The following is a 17719-nucleotide window of genomic DNA, read 5'->3' on the forward strand; positions in this document are numbered from 1 at the left end:
CAATTCCAAGGGCTTCTTTCTTGTCATGTCTACATAGGAGGAAGGTAGAGAGCCTTTGTCTGTGGATTTATTTTGGGCTGGGGAGGCCCCTGCATTTCCTTCCTCGATTAATGAGGGGTTTGCCTATAGTTCTGCATCACTTTCCGTAACAGGGGTTTCTTCCTGTGTGCTAAGAGCTGCGAAGGAATTTGAGTGAAGGTCTGTTCTAGGGGGTGTTTCCCCTTACAGCTCCAGTTCTGTGGGTGGCACACTGGATCCTGCTTGTGCCCCTTTCCCTCTCGGTTTGTTATGCTGCTTTGATGAGGCCGTTTTCTGCACCGTTGTCCATTGTTCTCCTTTTGTTTTCTCTGGTTCTTCTTCGGTTTTCTTTTTACAGTTTCTTGCAAAGTGCCCATATCCATGGCAATGTCTACACTTGAAGGGTAGTTGTTCGTAATACAGTTCTTGCACATGAGTCCATTCTGCCACTGTTAGTTTTATAGCTTCTGGAAGCCCAACTTCCAGATCAACCTCGACACAAATTCTGGCACAGGAGTATTTCCCCTTCCTTTCTGCTCTGTCAATGTATTTTCCAAGGGTGTTTCCAATGGTTTCTAAAGTCTTCAGGCTCCAACAGTGCAAGGGTAAATGTGGGAGGCGCACCCAGACAGGAACAGCCGAGGGCACATCTTGGGCTGGATCAAAGTCTGGAGTCCATTTGTTCAGGTACAGGCCCTGGGGTCCCATGAAGTATGGCCCGTTTCTAAAAATTAGGTTCCTATCTTCAATGCAATAAAAAATGAAAACGAAATAACCCTTACCGACGAAATGGCATTTTAATCCTTTTGAGACCAGCGGTCTCCAGTTGCATTGCACCCACGATTCGATGGTTCTTGGTGATGGACATAACCCATTGAACTGTCTGATGAGTCCTCTTTCTGCAATATTCAGGGCAGCACGATAGGGTTCATCAGTTGGAAGAGCAACGGTTGGGATTGTTTCCATCTTCTTGACGAACTTCTGCTGAGAGGCTGAAATTGGGCGCTTGCTGCATTCGCCCACCAGCTGTTTGAAGGCCAGGAACTCAGGGGGAAGGGAGGAAGGAGGCTCAGAGCCTCCCTCTGGAGCCATGGTTGTGAGGAGGGTTTGCAGGGGGCATTCACAGGGGAAGCAACGTTGCGCGCGAGAGAATTAAAACCCAAAATATAACAACTTCATAAATTATATTTAAACATTAAAAATTATTAAACATAAATTATATTTAAACTTTGATATATATGGTTTAACTAATATTATGAGCTTGAATATTACTATTAAACAATAATAATATCAAATAATTAACAATTATTAATAAAATTATTAATCTTTAATAATAACTACCAAATATTTAAAATAAAATTAACTTATAAATATTATCCTCAATCATAATATTAACATGAAAATGATTAAATTTATTAATATTCACGTTAACTTTGATATTAAAATTAATAAATTTAAATATTAACCCCAACCTTATTAAACTTTAATGAGAATACTAACTTTATTATTAAATTTAAACTTGACTTAAATAATAATATTAATTTATTATTAAACATATTAATAAGTTTGATATATTATTTTATAAGATAAAAAAGAAAACATATTTAAAACTTAATATATTAATAAATTATTGATATTTATTAATAATGTAATGAAAGAAGTTTTCTCATTAGAAGACATTGATTTTGGGGTTAAACGCCTGGCAAATGGGAAAGCTAAAGACATTGAAGGTTACCAAGTGGAAATCTTAAAAATTGGAGGTCCTGTCCTCATCCCCCACATCCACAAGCTTTTCAATTAGGTGGTCAAGAAAGGGTTCCCTAAACCATGGACCCAGAGCCTAATTATCCTTGTTTTTAAAAGTGGGGATACAAATAACCCCTCTAATTATCGGACAATTATGATCAGCCCTCTCTTAGCCAAGTTATATGGTATTATTTTGGAAAAGAATTTGAGCATATGTCTTGAAAGTGAAGGTAAGCGGGCTAAAGGCCAAGCAGGTTTTAGAGGGAAGCATTCAACAATGGACCACCTCGTTACGCTTAGGATCATTGTGGAGGAATGTCGCATTGATAAATCCAATCTCTTTTTTTTTCTTTGTGGACTTTAGAAAGGCTTTCGATACAGTTCCTAGAAACAACCTATGGAATAGATTAGAAGAGCTACAGGTTCCTTTCGAGTTGAGAGCTGTCGCTATAAGGTTATATGAGAATGTAATTGCCAAGTTAAAAAGCAATGAGGGGTGGTCGAAAGATATTAAGTGTAATATCGGAGTTAAACAAGGTTGTCCCCTCTCCCCTGCCCTATTTGGCATTTACATCGACAAGCTAGAAGGTTGTTGAGAGGAAGCAGGCTATGTTGGAACGATCTTAGTTGGGATAGTCATCATCCTTCTTCTCTATGCTGACGATATTGTTCTTCTCGCAAGGTGCCCATCTGATCTTGATAAGAAACTTAGAATTCTTAAGGATTTCTGCTCTACCATGGGTATGACAGTTAACACTGACAAAACAAAAGTTATGATTATCAAATCCAAGAAGGACACTTACACTAATTTTATGTATGACAATAGTAACTTGGAGGAAGTGTCTTCTTACAAGTACCTAGGAATTGATATTCATCACAAGCTCAACTAGAACTATAGCATTGAGAAAAGGATTAATGAGAGGTCGAAAGCTTATTTTGATCTTAAAAATAGTTGTAAAACGACAAACCTTGTAATGTGGGATAGAAAGAATTTCCTCTTTGAAACTTTAGTCACTCTTGTTATCTTATATGGATGTGAGGTTTGGGGTTACAGCATCTCTAGAGAATCCTGGAGAAAGATTGAGCAAATCCAGAAACGTTTTATAACGTATAACCTCAAAATTAAAAGCAATACACCCTATCCTATTCTCCTTGTAGAAGTGGGTCTTTCCCCTATCGAGAGCCTAGCTATGACTAGGCTCTTATTGTACAAGCACAAACTCAATAACATAGGAGACCGTAGACTTCCTAAGCTAGCTTTAAATTCGAGCCAAAACCACCTAAGGCTCAAACGAGGTTGGTATAAAGACACCAAGGCCTGGTTAAACCATTGGGAGATCGACGAGAATGTTGCATTGCAAAACATTAGTAACATTAAAAATATTGTTACTTCTAAGTTCAAAGAAAAAATGTGGCGTGAGAAAGATTTAGCAACTAAAACAAAATTAAGATATTATAAGGAGGTCATCAACCCCACCCTAGAAGATCAAAAGTATCTCTCTGTTTTAACTAGCTCAAAAAGAAAATTAATATAGCCAAGATTAGAATGAACTCTCATGAGCTCCATAGTGAAACGGGTCATTGGGCAATTCCTAAAACACCATGGATGGAAAGGATATACCATCTCTGTGAGAATATGAACATCGAGGATGAAAATCACTTCCTCTTAGAGTGCCCCGCATACAACCACATTAGATCTCAGTTTCATAATCTTTGTTGTAATATTGACCTTCCTCGCCTTTTACGATGTCAAAATTATAGTGAGCTCGGGAGGCTTCTCTCCAAGCTTTTTGAGCATAGGAATAAAATCTTAAATCAAACTAAATAATTCGTTTCTTATGTCGATAGACCAAAGATTGGTCTCAGTGGACGTTAACCATCATCATCATCATCATCAATATATTAATCTAATATACTAATAAAATATTGGCATTTATTAATAATTTAACATATTAATCTAATATGTTAAAATATATGTTAACTATTTCATAATAAAGGTTAGGTAGCATAACAATGTGACATTTTCAAAATTTTCACCATATTTATATTTAAAGTAAACAAAAGCATTATTAATAAAATTATTATTTAATAATAATATAAGCCATAGTGTAACAATTATGCTTTTTTCCCCAGAAAGTTATGGAAATTCTGGCTATATTTTGAAAAAAAATCTGAGAGGGATTTTTGTAAATCTAAGCAAAAGATGTCAAAATTCATAATTTTAAGTGCCTTAGAAGTTTTTGATGGTGTTGAATCCATTTCCACCATCAAAAACATGATTCAAACACTGCCTCAACAAGATTTTTTGAAATTTTTTTGCTCGGATTCCGGCCACTTTTGGTCGTCCAAGCAATTCCTCCGCCTCTGTAGATGACTCCATAATATAAAAATAACTAATTTTTTTTAAGTTTAGAAGGATTACATTTTCATCATCTCTAATATATTACCTTGATGAGGGGCAGGATCGGGGCAGGGAATTGAATCGATAACTTCATATCAAGGAGTGCCTTAATACAGATCGGGGCAGGGAATTGAATCAATAACTTCACATCAAAGAGTGCCTTAATACAACACCCGATCAATGTCTATCCAAAACTCCAAGGACATAAAACTAACTACTTTAAAAAATAAAATATTATTAATAAAATTATAACAAAAAAAATTAAATAAAATAATAATAATGGTATATATGATGAAATCAATATAAATCGATCTGAAAACATCTATGATTGAAAAGTACGAATTTCTTTAAAATATTATATTGTTTGCTATAATTAAATGAAATAAAATCATGACAAAATTTATATCTCAAAAATTTAATTCCTTCAATAATAAATTTTAATTTTTAAAATATTTATCAACCACCAATAAATTTCCATTTTCCATTTAAAATGAATCTAGCTTAATATTTAAAATAATCCATTATAATATTGTAATAAATATATTTATTATTGTGTAAACTCTTTACCTATTTAGTTGAAAAAAATAATTTTAATAATAAAAATATATTTAAAATTTTTAATAATAATTATAAACATTTTATTGTAAAAACATCATGAACAAAATTTTCCCTAATAAAGAAAACATTATAAAAATACGAGAAGGCTTAAAATATATATTTTACACAATTCTTTAAAACCACAAAATCTTGTTAAATAAAGCAGTTAGGTAATTATACTATATTTATTAAAAAAAACACTAAGTGATACCAAAAATTAATAATAATAATAATAATTTCAAAAACATCATTGATACCAAAAATTAATAATAATAATAATAATTTCAAAAACACCATTGTTATGAAAAATGAAACACTTAATCCAGTTCTATGAGACTGGAACATTGAACCAACAACTATGATGTAAACCTTAAACCGAGATCGAATTCATCATTTCAGCCGATATTTTTAACCTCGTTTTTTTGTGTCTTGCATGGAAGCGTGCCACATTCGGCGTGAGAGCGATGGTGATTGGTATCCTTACAGGAAATAAAGCTTTATTGCTAACAACTGCAAGTGCCAAAGCTCCACTCTTCGAAATACTATTAGTGGATACCGAGCCTTTTTGGTCCAGTCCCGCCTTATTAGTCGTTGATGTCCTTATTCATGTTCTCCTATCACAAAAATCCTTCACCATACATAGTATTCAGTCACACCTACATTCAACACAACAACTGCATGTATAATTATATGGATTGAATATAACTGCATACTTATCAAGAATCCACATTCTCTGCAAGGGTTTAGATTTCCCCACCCAAAATAATATGACATAAATTATGTCAGCAAAATATTAAGATTCATAATAATAATAATAATGGAAATGTATTTGCTCATACTTACCATGTTAGTGTGTGATACTTTTCACTTGATTTCGGGATTTCACCTGCATACCAATCTAAATAAGTGGAGTACCTATTCATGGATGAAAAATATTTTTTTCCTTTATTGTAGCCTTTGAAGGCTCTCCCAACTCTCTTCTTAATCATTAGCTTTCAAAAGCATTTCAAGTTTAAGGCCTTACAAAGGTATTATTTGTTCAAAATCATTCCAAGTTTAAGGCCTTACAAAGGCATTGTTTATTATTGGTGTGATATATGTAAAAAAGCTCCCCACTAGCACCAGCTACAACTATATAACACAACATTTTTATGAAGCAGTAGTACCTCCCCACAATTATTTTCTAAGAGCATCTTTATATCACCATAATTGAGAGAAATGCAATAATTCATATCTTAAATCCAAATAAGTCTATTATCAAAATTGATCACTAGATCAACTTAGACTACTAGGTTCACTACTATGATACTATTTAAGAAAAAAGAGACATATGTTGAACATAAATTCAAAAATGTTAATTTAAATTTGTCTAGCTTTTAAATTAAAAAGTATCATATATTTATCTTTTAAATATATTTCAAGATGTAAATTTGTCAATTCCAAACTTACTCATTTCTCTCTAGAGAATTTGTGATGTTGTGGAAAGTATATATACTTGAGGATTTCCAAAACATCAAAATTCATTCATCATTATCTTATGCTAGTTGAAATACAAATCTACAACAAAATATTAAATTTTAACTTCAATTGGAAATATGAATCTCGCAACATTGTTAAAAAACCAATGACTCTACATGGCCTTTCTCACTTTGTCACTAAGAAATAACTTGTTGGTTATTTGAGATGAACGTTTTGAGTATAGAAATAAAAAAACTAAAGGAATACCTTTTATTAGTGGTAAAATCTGCATCACAAGAAAAATTAGTCACGATCATGTGTCTCACCTTGTTTCCTAGATAACCCATTAGCTTGTGTCGAGTACAAGAAACCTTCAAATTGTGTACATGATTTCTCAATTCACTTCAAACCCACATGATGAGAAATATGCCCACCATTTGTTTCTTACAACTAAACAATATTTCTTATTCTATAAAACCTTTGATGAAGAACTCTTTAATGTTTGAGAGAAGAGAGGTAAATCTCGCACACTATATTTGTCTTCCTCTTCACATGAAGAAGTTGACTTAAAACTACTTTTTGAATCTAATAGCTTTTTTATTGTCTTTCCCAACAATACATGGTTAGAGGCAGTCCACATTTGTTTCAACATTTACTTTCCCTTGACATGTTCACTATATGACCTAAATCTCCTACTCAAATGCCTAAAATACACACTTTGTAAATGAGACAAACCCTTGACCATTTTCAATCTTTCAAAATTAGAATGTATACTACAAATTTGATCAATCATATCTCTAGACTTTTCTCAAATGGATGATAAAGTTCTACTTTTACTTTTGAATGTGTGTGTCCATGGTGAATTATTGAGTATGTCATGAATAAGGGGAATCTACTCAAATTCCTAAAATACACACTTCATAAATGAGACAAATCGTTGACCATTTTCAATATTTCAAAGTTAGAATGTATACTACTAAATTTGATCAATCATATGTCTAGAATTTTCTCCATGAGATGATAAATTTCTACTATTAATTTTGATCACGTGTGTCCCTAGTGAATTATTGAGTGTGTCATGAATAAGGGAAACATATATAGCTGCAGGGCCACTATCCTCTATACCCAACATATTTGAAGCATTTAAAGGTACAAATTATTGAAACCTAGGCCAACAAATACAATGGGAAATAATCCATTAATCAATTTATATTTTCCCATACTGTAAAGATATTGTTGGAAAGTAGTGTCTTCAATGCAAACTTTATCAATTTTGAACTAGAAATGGTTGAACAAATTTCAACTAAGATGTAAATTTGTATAATGACCTATCCTGCCCATTTTTTGGTATATTAGTAAAGCATGTCCTATATTCCTAGCATGAATAACACCATGCACTGTTATGTTGCATTGGGCATAATGGGGGGGTCACTATGGGGGTGACAACCCAATTTTTTTGGGGGCGAAAAACCACCCATGGTTTTACGCATGATGGTTTTTCCCATGGTTTTATAGATTTAGTTAAAGGAACTAGGATTACATTCTAATCTAGGGTTAATGAATTGAGGGTTTTATGAATGCTTCAGGATGTATATAATGAAAATTATAACATTGAAATGAATATATTGAAAAATCAATCTAGTTTTCTTGGTTGTTGTTTCCAGGAGAAAATTCCTTGTGTATATTTTCTATTATTTGCATCGTATATTTTTTGTTTATTAATATTCGTTTGTAGGTAATTTCTATATAGGGTTAAAACTACAACATGATGCATATATTTCAGAAACTAGAAATTCCAAAATGGGTAGAGGAAGGGAAAGAGAGCTTATATCCCAAAATGCATATGTTTGAAGGATTTGAAATTTATATGAATTCTTTGAGGTCAAGCCCACTATTTGGAATTTTACCTCCCACATTCCATGTTGCCACAAAGGTCCTGCTTGAAATTTATAGGAATTCCCAAGGAGACCTTGTTGGCTTGATGAATAGTAATTCGTATTAAAAAAATATACTTTCATACCTAAAGGCCTAGATGTCCATGGATTAGGGCAAACAATGGGTTCTAACCTTTGAAGGTTGACATTTTTAGGCATTTTCTTCTTTGAATGTTTTTCTACAATGACAACAATGGAATTTTATACATGTTACTATATAAATATATTGAAATAACCTTCCTCCAACCTACCTATGAGATGGAGTTCCTATATCTATTTTTTCACAAATGTTTCTCAAGAAAATCACATGAGATAAGAATTGAATTAATAGACATAGAGTTAAAAATCCAAAATACCATAGGGATCATTAGTACCCATAATTTATAAAAATCAATGATAGAGATCATTAAGGCTAAAAAAAATTATCGTGTTTAAGAAATTTTCATTTAGTACTTTCCAAACTCTTTCCAAGAATGAATGGATTCTTATGTGAGAAACAACCTTACTTTCCATTAAAGGATCCCCCATATAAATTATAAAAATAAATATTAGATATCTCATTAAGGTTGTTGGAAACCTAATTCATTAGGGTTTGTGTGAGGAACTCCAACATTTATTGGAAGTCCAAACAACCTCTTGGAAGATGAAAAATGAGGGTCATAAAACTATGTGTTAATATGTACATCATGCGAATAGGATGTAATCCACAATTTATTCTAATCTACTATCTATTTTTATGTGAGAGTTCAACATGGTGTCAGAGTAGGTTGGTTATACCTACCCCTCTGCCACTCATATTTGCAATTTTGAACCCTTTGTCAACAAGATTTGAGTCAGGTTCTCTGCATATAACCTGCATGCGAAAGAATTGTTTCTCTTTGGGTACCCTTTGGTGGTTTTCTTTAAGGTATCAAGTATAGAAAAAATAATTCTTCTTACTCAAACCTACCATCTCTAGAAGAAGAAACACCCTTGGCCTCTCTACCCTGGCAAGGATGCACCTCTAACATGTCATTGAATCGTGCAGTCTGTCTAACACCACACTCTCATTGTTTCATTCACTTCCTATGCACCTATTACTCTACTCAATTCTCTTCTCACCTAAACTCAGTTTGACTTGATCCTATTCTCTTAGCTCTATACCATCACTTCCAACATATTTTGTATTTTTTTGTTTTTTAAATTTTAATAGCTGTCCTATGTTATATTTTCCATAAAACTTGTTTGATTGAGGTATTTGTAGAGATATTTAGTGAGTTAAAAAGCAGGAATGAGTGATATCTTTGAATATTGTGTGTAACAAAATAGTTGATTGCGATGTCTGTGTGTGAAGAGATCATGGGCTAAAACCTAGACTCATGAATTGGACAACTAATTTGTTGAGTACTTCATTGGTGATTGAAGAAAACACAAGTATTTTTATAGGAGGATTATTACTGTTGCATCTAAAAACCATTTAATTTTCTTTTTCCTTCAAATTTACCATTGTCCATTGCCATGTGCACTACATCATGCACTAGTGTCCATGTGCTTTTCCTAGGCATAATCCAAAATATTGAGGTCAATCCGCAACGAAGAGTTCATATTGTTGGATTTTGACTCTTCATAATGTTTGGAGAGGAGAAAGTCCAAGCATGGAATAAGTCCAATATTCATAATCTTTTCGAGACAGCTTCTTTCAACCTAGAAATTATTGCATATTCTCCGAGCATTTGAAAGATATATTGTAACATGTTGATGACCTTTAAAAGATGCAAACCACACAATGGTACAACCAATACTATCTATAAATTTTATTTCATTTCTAACATTAAGATCTTCTAGCGGGAGGGTATTAACTTCATTTCTCAAAGTGTAAATAACTTCATTTCTCAAGTCATGTTCTAGGGTATTACATGGATCATTATTTTCAAGATTGTTTTTACTATAAAAGTAGAATTAATGGGCACAAATAAAACATTTCTTATAAATGTTCTTAGAATCAATGTTAGAAACTTCTATCCAAATATATTTATTAAGTGGTTCTATCTTATGAAACCAAATTTGAGGACCGACATTTTTTTCTTATGTAACAAGTTATGCCTTCAACCCCTTTGTGATAGGATTTCTTGTTCAATGTCAACCACAAGACAAATCCTTCTATGTTAGGGACCTTAGATTCCTCATGCTCTAAGGTTTCAACTAGAAGAACAATATCAATTTCACTTAGATCTAGCTTAAATAGGACCTTTGCCCCATGAAAATCCATATTTGTTCAAAAAAGGATCTATATTGTTCCAAATTCCTATTTATTATGGTCGTTCTAGTCTTTATCCCTAATAATAACTTTTCAATTTATAATTATTGTCCACTTGTCTTCCTTTGTGACTACTTTTACCTTTGAACTTCCTTCCTTAATTGGAGTTAAGTCTTTATTTATAAATATTCTTGACCCTTTTAAGTGTGAATATTTACTAAGTATGATATATTTATGGTCATAACCATATTTATGTTCATTTATTTTTCCAACCCTCGTTGCCTTTACGAGGTTGGTTGTATCAATTTGTAATTTATTTTTTATTTTTTATTTTTTTTAAGCTTAGCAGATCCTTTCTATTCCATTTTAAAAAATAGGTAGGCGTTACAAAATATCATCCACAATCAAATGGCCTCAAACTACCAATTAGGAAACGAGGTCTGTTGGCCATTTGACAACATTATAAGTCATCCAAAATCTAAATAGTATGAGAATGTTTAACAAAGTTATATAAACATGAGTGTCTTTGTGCCTTCTACTGGAAATACGCCTATAAAAAAAATAGATAAAAAATAAAATAAAAAATAAAAATAAAAATAAAAATAAATAATATAATATAATATAATAATAATAATAATAATAATAATAAATCATCTTTGTACTCATATATACATAACAAAATTGATTATCCAAACTATACTTAGTAGCATACTAATCATCTAAAGATTCTATTGGTGTTGGGTCTTTAGGATTGGATCCTGACAGCTTTGTCTGTGGGAGGCATGGCATGTGCCTCTCAATTTGGGCTAAGTGAGAATTTTGTTGTTGGATCTAACTTTGTATGTTATGAATAAAATATTCATAAAAAGAATTAATTAAATAATAATATTAAAATAATAATACTAATAATAAATTAATTAATTTAATTAATTAATTGCCCATTAATTATGAAGGGGCATAGGTCAAAATATGTGACCACTCACCTTTTTGACTAGTTAATGCCTATATAAGCACACCACCATGAAGGATTGTAATCACCATTCAGATTTTATTCAATAATACAATTACAAAATTAGTCTTACTTACAAAATCTACACATAATTACTTTTGCATACAGACGTTATGTCTTCAACAGTGGTATCAAAGCCACTGATTCTCTGCCTACCATCGCCCCACTCCACTTCTATTCGACCTCATCTCATCACCCCACTGCTTCATCGATTTCACACTGCTCGCTCTTTTACTTTGTCGCTACTGATTGATCTCATCAATGCTAAAATTCTTGTCTCTCTCGATCCACCACACCCACTGACAAATCGTCATTTTCTCCACCTTGACTCTGTCCAGCGTCCTCTATGTTTCATTACATACTTTCGACCAATGTGTTTCACTCTTGTATCCTCGTTATGACTTACTTGACACATTGTCGATCATCTCGACCAACCATCGATCAGTAACCTTACCTATGCATGCTCCCTTGTTCCACTACCCTGTATTGTTCCTACCTACGCCAAGACTTCACCTTTGTTCCCCGTTGTATCGCAACTACCCTAAAAATTCATTGATATCTTCCTGGTGACCAACCGCCTTGCCGTTGATTGTCCGACTCTCCTACAACCTTAATATCGTGGTCAACCATCGCATTTTCCAAAGCCACATCCCTTGTATCGATTAACATATATATTAGTTGATTAATACATATTGACTGATTAATTGATTATCAATTTATAAAATAGTATAATTATATAAATTATATAGTAATTATAATTGTATTATAAAGTTATAATTATTTAATTAATTAACAAATAAAATTTATTAGTATTATTATTATAATATTATTAAAAAAAAGACAGAAGAAAAGGAAGAAGGGTGGGTTCCGACAAGAAAAAAGAAAAAACAATGAATAATGAATAATTACAAGCTAATGTTAGTCGTTCCAAAGATGACATCAATAAAATGTGGTATCGACTAGGTAATTTAGAAAAGGTGCATAAAAAATTTAATGCCGACCAAAAGAAGTTAACATTAATGATAGAAAAGATATTACAAAGGGAGGACAAGTTTGAGGAAACCACCAAATGTCTTAATGAAAATAACGAATGAGTTAATCTATTAATGGAGAAAGTGGACTTGCTAACAGTCCAAACTATTCAAAGACCATAATCCAGCATGCAAGGTAGGATTGTGCGTGAACCTACGGATCCGTTTGAGATATACTTTTCAGGTAGCGAGTATTACACTAAATTTCTATAAAGAGGCTATCAAAAGATTAAAGAGGAGCCTCCAAAATACGATGGAAAATACCATAAAGGCACCATTGTCTGGTTTAATGAAATGGAAGCCATTTTTTAATCAAACCCGCAAATAGGAAAATGAGAAAAAATAATGACCACATCTAATGATTTGGAAGAAAAGGCATATGATTGGTTCCTATGGTGGTCTGGAAAATGTGACTCTTGTTCCTTTCTTTGGAAGAACTTTGTGGATGATTTTCTAAGGTAGTTTTATGATGCAGAAGAAGATGATGTCTGTGAAATATTTGTTCATCTTAAGGAAAAAGGGTATGTAAGTGAATACACCCATGAATGGAAAGTATTAGGTATGAGACAAAGAGGATTTACTGATGAACAACTACTCAAAATGTAAAAATGTGGACTTAAGGAGAATATCTATGCAGAATTGAAATTGTACAAATATAAAACTATTGAAGAATCTAGACATGTGGCAAGGCTTATTAAACAAAAATATAAGTTCAAAATGTCATCATTCAAGAAAGATGAAGACCAATATCAATACTCAGGTAAAAAAGATGCAAACAAATGTAGGTATTGTGGAGACAAATGGATATCAGGACACAAATTCCTTAACAAGAAATTGTATACTGATGAAGTTGAGAAGGAATCATGCCCTTCTAGTAATGAGTCAGAAAAAAGGATAAAAAAAATAATTGTCGTAAGTGTGGAGAAAACTAGATGCTAGGACATAAATGTGAAGAAACATCCTTACACTACTATAAAATAGTAAATGGAAGGAAATTTTAAGTACACGAACCTAATGAAGAAATCGTTGTCACACACAAAAAATATTTAGATTCTAAGGAACCATCATTAGCTGCAATTTCATGTGACTGGAAAAACCATGATGAAAATAACAATTCTTCAAAAGATCAGGAACAACACACAACCACAAAATATGTTCCACAACATATTCGAAAGAAGAGAAATCAGTCTCCAAGAAGAAATAACATTAAGCTTACTACACCATCAAAAAACATGACAAGGAGATGACGCCCTAAAACCCTAAAGCCTAGAGGGCTCATAAGAGGCAGAAATGTCAATATACTTGTAGATTCTAGAAGTACTCATAATTGTATAGACATTGATACTACTAAACAACTTGATATTTGTATATGCCCAATCAAGGACCTGAGCATGACTATCAGTACTCGGCAAAAGTCTAAAGAGGTAGGAGAATGTCTTAAAGTTTCAATCTAGATACAAAACTAGAGTTACAAATAGAATTGTATGCCCTGCCACTCAAGGAAATGGATATAATGTCAGGTGTAGAATGGTTAATACAATTAGGAAGCTATACTACTGATCCAAGCATATGCAAGAATGGAATAAAATACAGAAATTCCCATATACACAGAGATATAGTAGAAATAAAAATTCATTTCATTAATATCAAAGAACTGAAACATGCTTACGTACATAAATAAAAATAAACTAGCTTCGGGTGATGGTAGCTTATCTCTGAGAAGAGATGTGGTGGCTACATGCCTCTGAACTGTGTTGTAATGAGGCTCAAAGGCCTATTTATTATTGAGAAATAATGGAAAACCCTAAACATCCAAAAACCTTGTTAGGAAAAATAATGAGGGGGGGCGGGGGCTGCATCAGTATTTTCACACAATTAAACATTTCAATTTCATATCTTGATTTATGTATGTGACGTTACTGAAGGTAAACCACATTTGTATGTGATTGTTATTAAGACAACTAGCATATATCCAATAAACTTACTTTTTAGTTAATTCATCTTATGTTTATCTTAAGCCAGTGCATTAGTACTTCATTCAACATTCTATAAACAGTAACCATGTGTAGTAATAACGAAATAAACGATCACACATAATCAACACACATGAACATTAGGATTCAAGGTGGAAACTCAATGTGGGAAAAAATCATTGTTGTTGTCATCTCTATGTTATTTTCATATAGAGAAAAAATTCTTACAATCTTGTACTGGCACAGACTCATACAAGCACACAGGCACCCACCTGCAGAAGGCTACAACCTTCGCTTATTCTCTAGCACCCACTGGAAGGGAGCACCATCCTCCTAATCTTTTTTACCAACACCCACCAGAAGGGAGCTCCAACCCCCTGATCTAATTTACCAACTACCACTGGAAGGAATCTTCAACTCCCTCATTGAAGGCTCCAACCTTCAACACCTTCGGGGACCACGTTTCATAAATTTTCATACTAAATCCACTTGCTACTACACATCACAACTTGTAGGCCATGTTTCATCAAATTTTTATATTGGACCCACTACCAACATTTAAGCCCAAAACCAATCATCAAAACTAAAACTTATCATTGTAACTCAACCATTGAAGAAACCAATCACTAAACCAGCCAATCACTCAAACCCAATCATTGAATCAACCAAGTCAACTGAAACTCAAATCAATCAACTTAAATAACCAAAATAGTCAAAACACTATAACCAGAATACCAATCAACATACTGAACATCACAGAAACTAGACTTTGTTATTGTAAACCTTGATCAATCATATGTCAAAATATGTATGCTAATTTATAGTGGAAAACCCGCTTGTGTATGTGCTTTCCATGAAGCATACCTGTGTACAGATATTAAACCACTAAATTCTGAAAAAATGAACCATTGTCACTCTAAAACAAATACTCACACATACTCAAATCTACTGCATCATTCCAAAAAAACCATAGAACCTTCACTGAACTTCAATCACAAACAACAAGTATCTTCAACATACTTAAATCAGTTATTTCATAGTCAAAACATCATTGTTTAATCCAAAATCATCAAGAAGACTTCATTCACAGACATCTGAAACATATCAAGACTGATCAGGTATTTTTTCATCAAAACCCTACTTTTTGTATGCACTTTCCTGAAAGAAAGCCCGCGTGTATATGTGCTTTTCGGGAAACAAACTAGCATATACCCGACTTACAAGTATCACACCCCATCAATGTACCTACCTCGTAGGCTATAAAACATGCATATGGATATGGAATTTCATATTCAAACCTTCATTGCAACACAGAACTTCAAACATACCCAGATCTTGACATACACATAAAAATTATGCGTCAAGACACTATCAACAAAGATAAAATCACCTCATAATCAAGATTGTCATCTCAGATCTTTTCCATCATCAAATTCTCAGGTGCATACTTAGTTTTAGATCAAGCAAAACATCAATTTCCCATTACTTGAATATTTGATTCAAATCTAACTATTCATAATATATTCATCACTTGCACAACTTATCACTTTGATCTTCATCTCTGTATATAGCTTAGCCCTTATCCAATACCATAGGTCAAAACCATACTTTAGTTGATGATTTTCTTAGGCAGGATCAAAACATATTTTACTTGGCTCAATACCACATGGAAATACCATGTTAAACACCCTTGGTATTTAGAATACCATGGTGCAGAAAATGTACGCATCTTTTCATCTTCATACTCGCATGTGTACACAACTTTTCTGAATAGAACTTTGTCATTCCTCTACCTCTTAACCGCTATGCCTTAGTCAAAACATTATGTCACATCTGTAGACACATCCTATTGACATCTGTATCAAGTAGGTTTCCATCAAAGGACAACTCATCAAGTAGTTTGTCATCAAGGGCAACTCATCACGTATGTTTCCATCAAGGACAACACATAATTCATAATGCCAACAAACCTAACCCTAGGAGATGAAGCACCAAAATTGTGGGCCTTGTTTGGGTAAATTGGTACATCAATTTCCTGGGGTCGTAACTTTGGCATACGATCTTCATTTGGCTATCATAATACTTCATTTCGAAGATCTCAAAGAGGAGACCGAAAAAGAAAACTATTTAATTAGTTTGGGACTTTTTGGGTCTCTCCATTTTCCCTAAAAAAACGTCTTTTAGTCCCTCAAAATGGCTCCCGAAGTTTAGGACCCAAAAAACTACCAAAAATAGTAAGTTGAGCTACAATTAAGGAAACTGAAAAGAAACAAGAGTGGGGGTCTAAGTGGAATAGGCTGGTGGCCACCAATATCCACCTGGATAACTCCTCCCCCCTTAGGAAGCAATGGTCCCCATTGCGTTGAGTGCCTCCATGAGATGGAGAAACTTTTGTTGAACTTGGTCCCTCATGAGCCACTTTCCCTGTTGCAGGAGTTGGCCAGCTTTAACAACCCGATATAGTTAGATCTTCTGCTGGCGAGTGTTCTTGTTCTACATGTCCATGATCTGGTCAGTTGTGGCATGTTCCATGCAGTCTGGATTTAACTTTGTTGGTGTGATTTGTTCTGTAATGTCTAATATGTCAAGAAATGGTGGAAAGTATGGTTGAAGGTGGTCCACATTGAACACTGGGTGCAAGCCAAGGAATAGTAGAATGTTGAGCTTGAAAGCATTGTCCCCTCCAGTCTTAGTGATGGTGTAAGGCCCATATCGAAGTGGGTGAAGATTGCGATGGCGCCTAGCAAGGAGCTCATTCTAAAAATATAACCAGAGTTTGTTTCCCACCTAGAATGTGTGTGACACCCAATGCTAATCATGACGCTACTTGTACTTAGCATTGGCTTTGTCCAATATTTCATGGACATCCTGGAGGATGTGCTAAATGCTCTCAATGAAGTTGTTAACCCCGTCAGCTTCAGACTAGACATGATCTGAATCTTCCTGAGTAGTTGCAAATGGTATGGCCACATCAATGGGACGTAGTGGCTGGAATCCCAACCCCACCTGAAAGGGGTTGTGGCCAGTTGAGCTATGGAGAACTATGTTGTAGCTGTGCTGGACATAGGGGAGGCTTTAATCCCATGTGTGTGGATGATTCGAGTTGTAAATACGCATAATGTGTATGATCATCCTGTTGACAACCTATGCTTGGCCATCAGTTTGGGGGTGGAAAGTCATGGACTTAGTGAGATTGGCATCCAACATCGACCAGAGACTTGAGAAAAATGTACTTATGAACATGTTGTCTCGATCTGAGATAATGGACTGTGGGATCCCAAAATGTACCACACTCATTCAAAGAAGAGAATCGCAG

At 33.7% G+C, this 17719-nt stretch overlaps 1 protein-coding gene across 1 annotated transcript; it reads right to left on the reverse strand.

Annotated features, from left to right (window-relative positions):
* Window positions 1-222: 222 nt before the first annotated feature.
* Window positions 223-1110, reverse strand: LOC149195927 (uncharacterized). Its single transcript, XM_089408066.1, has one exon. The coding sequence runs from the start codon at window positions 1108-1110 to the stop codon at window positions 223-225; it is 888 nt and encodes a 295-aa protein (XP_089264192.1).
* Between the last annotated feature and the right edge of the window lie 16609 nt (window positions 1111-17719).

Source organism: Pinus tabuliformis, chromosome 2_2, assembly GCF_031772625.1.
Source record: "Pinus tabuliformis cultivar Carrire ecotype Pingquan chromosome 2_2, CPIR1, whole genome shotgun sequence".
In the NCBI taxonomy this organism is placed as follows: domain Eukaryota; kingdom Viridiplantae; phylum Streptophyta; class Pinopsida; order Pinales; family Pinaceae; genus Pinus; species Pinus tabuliformis.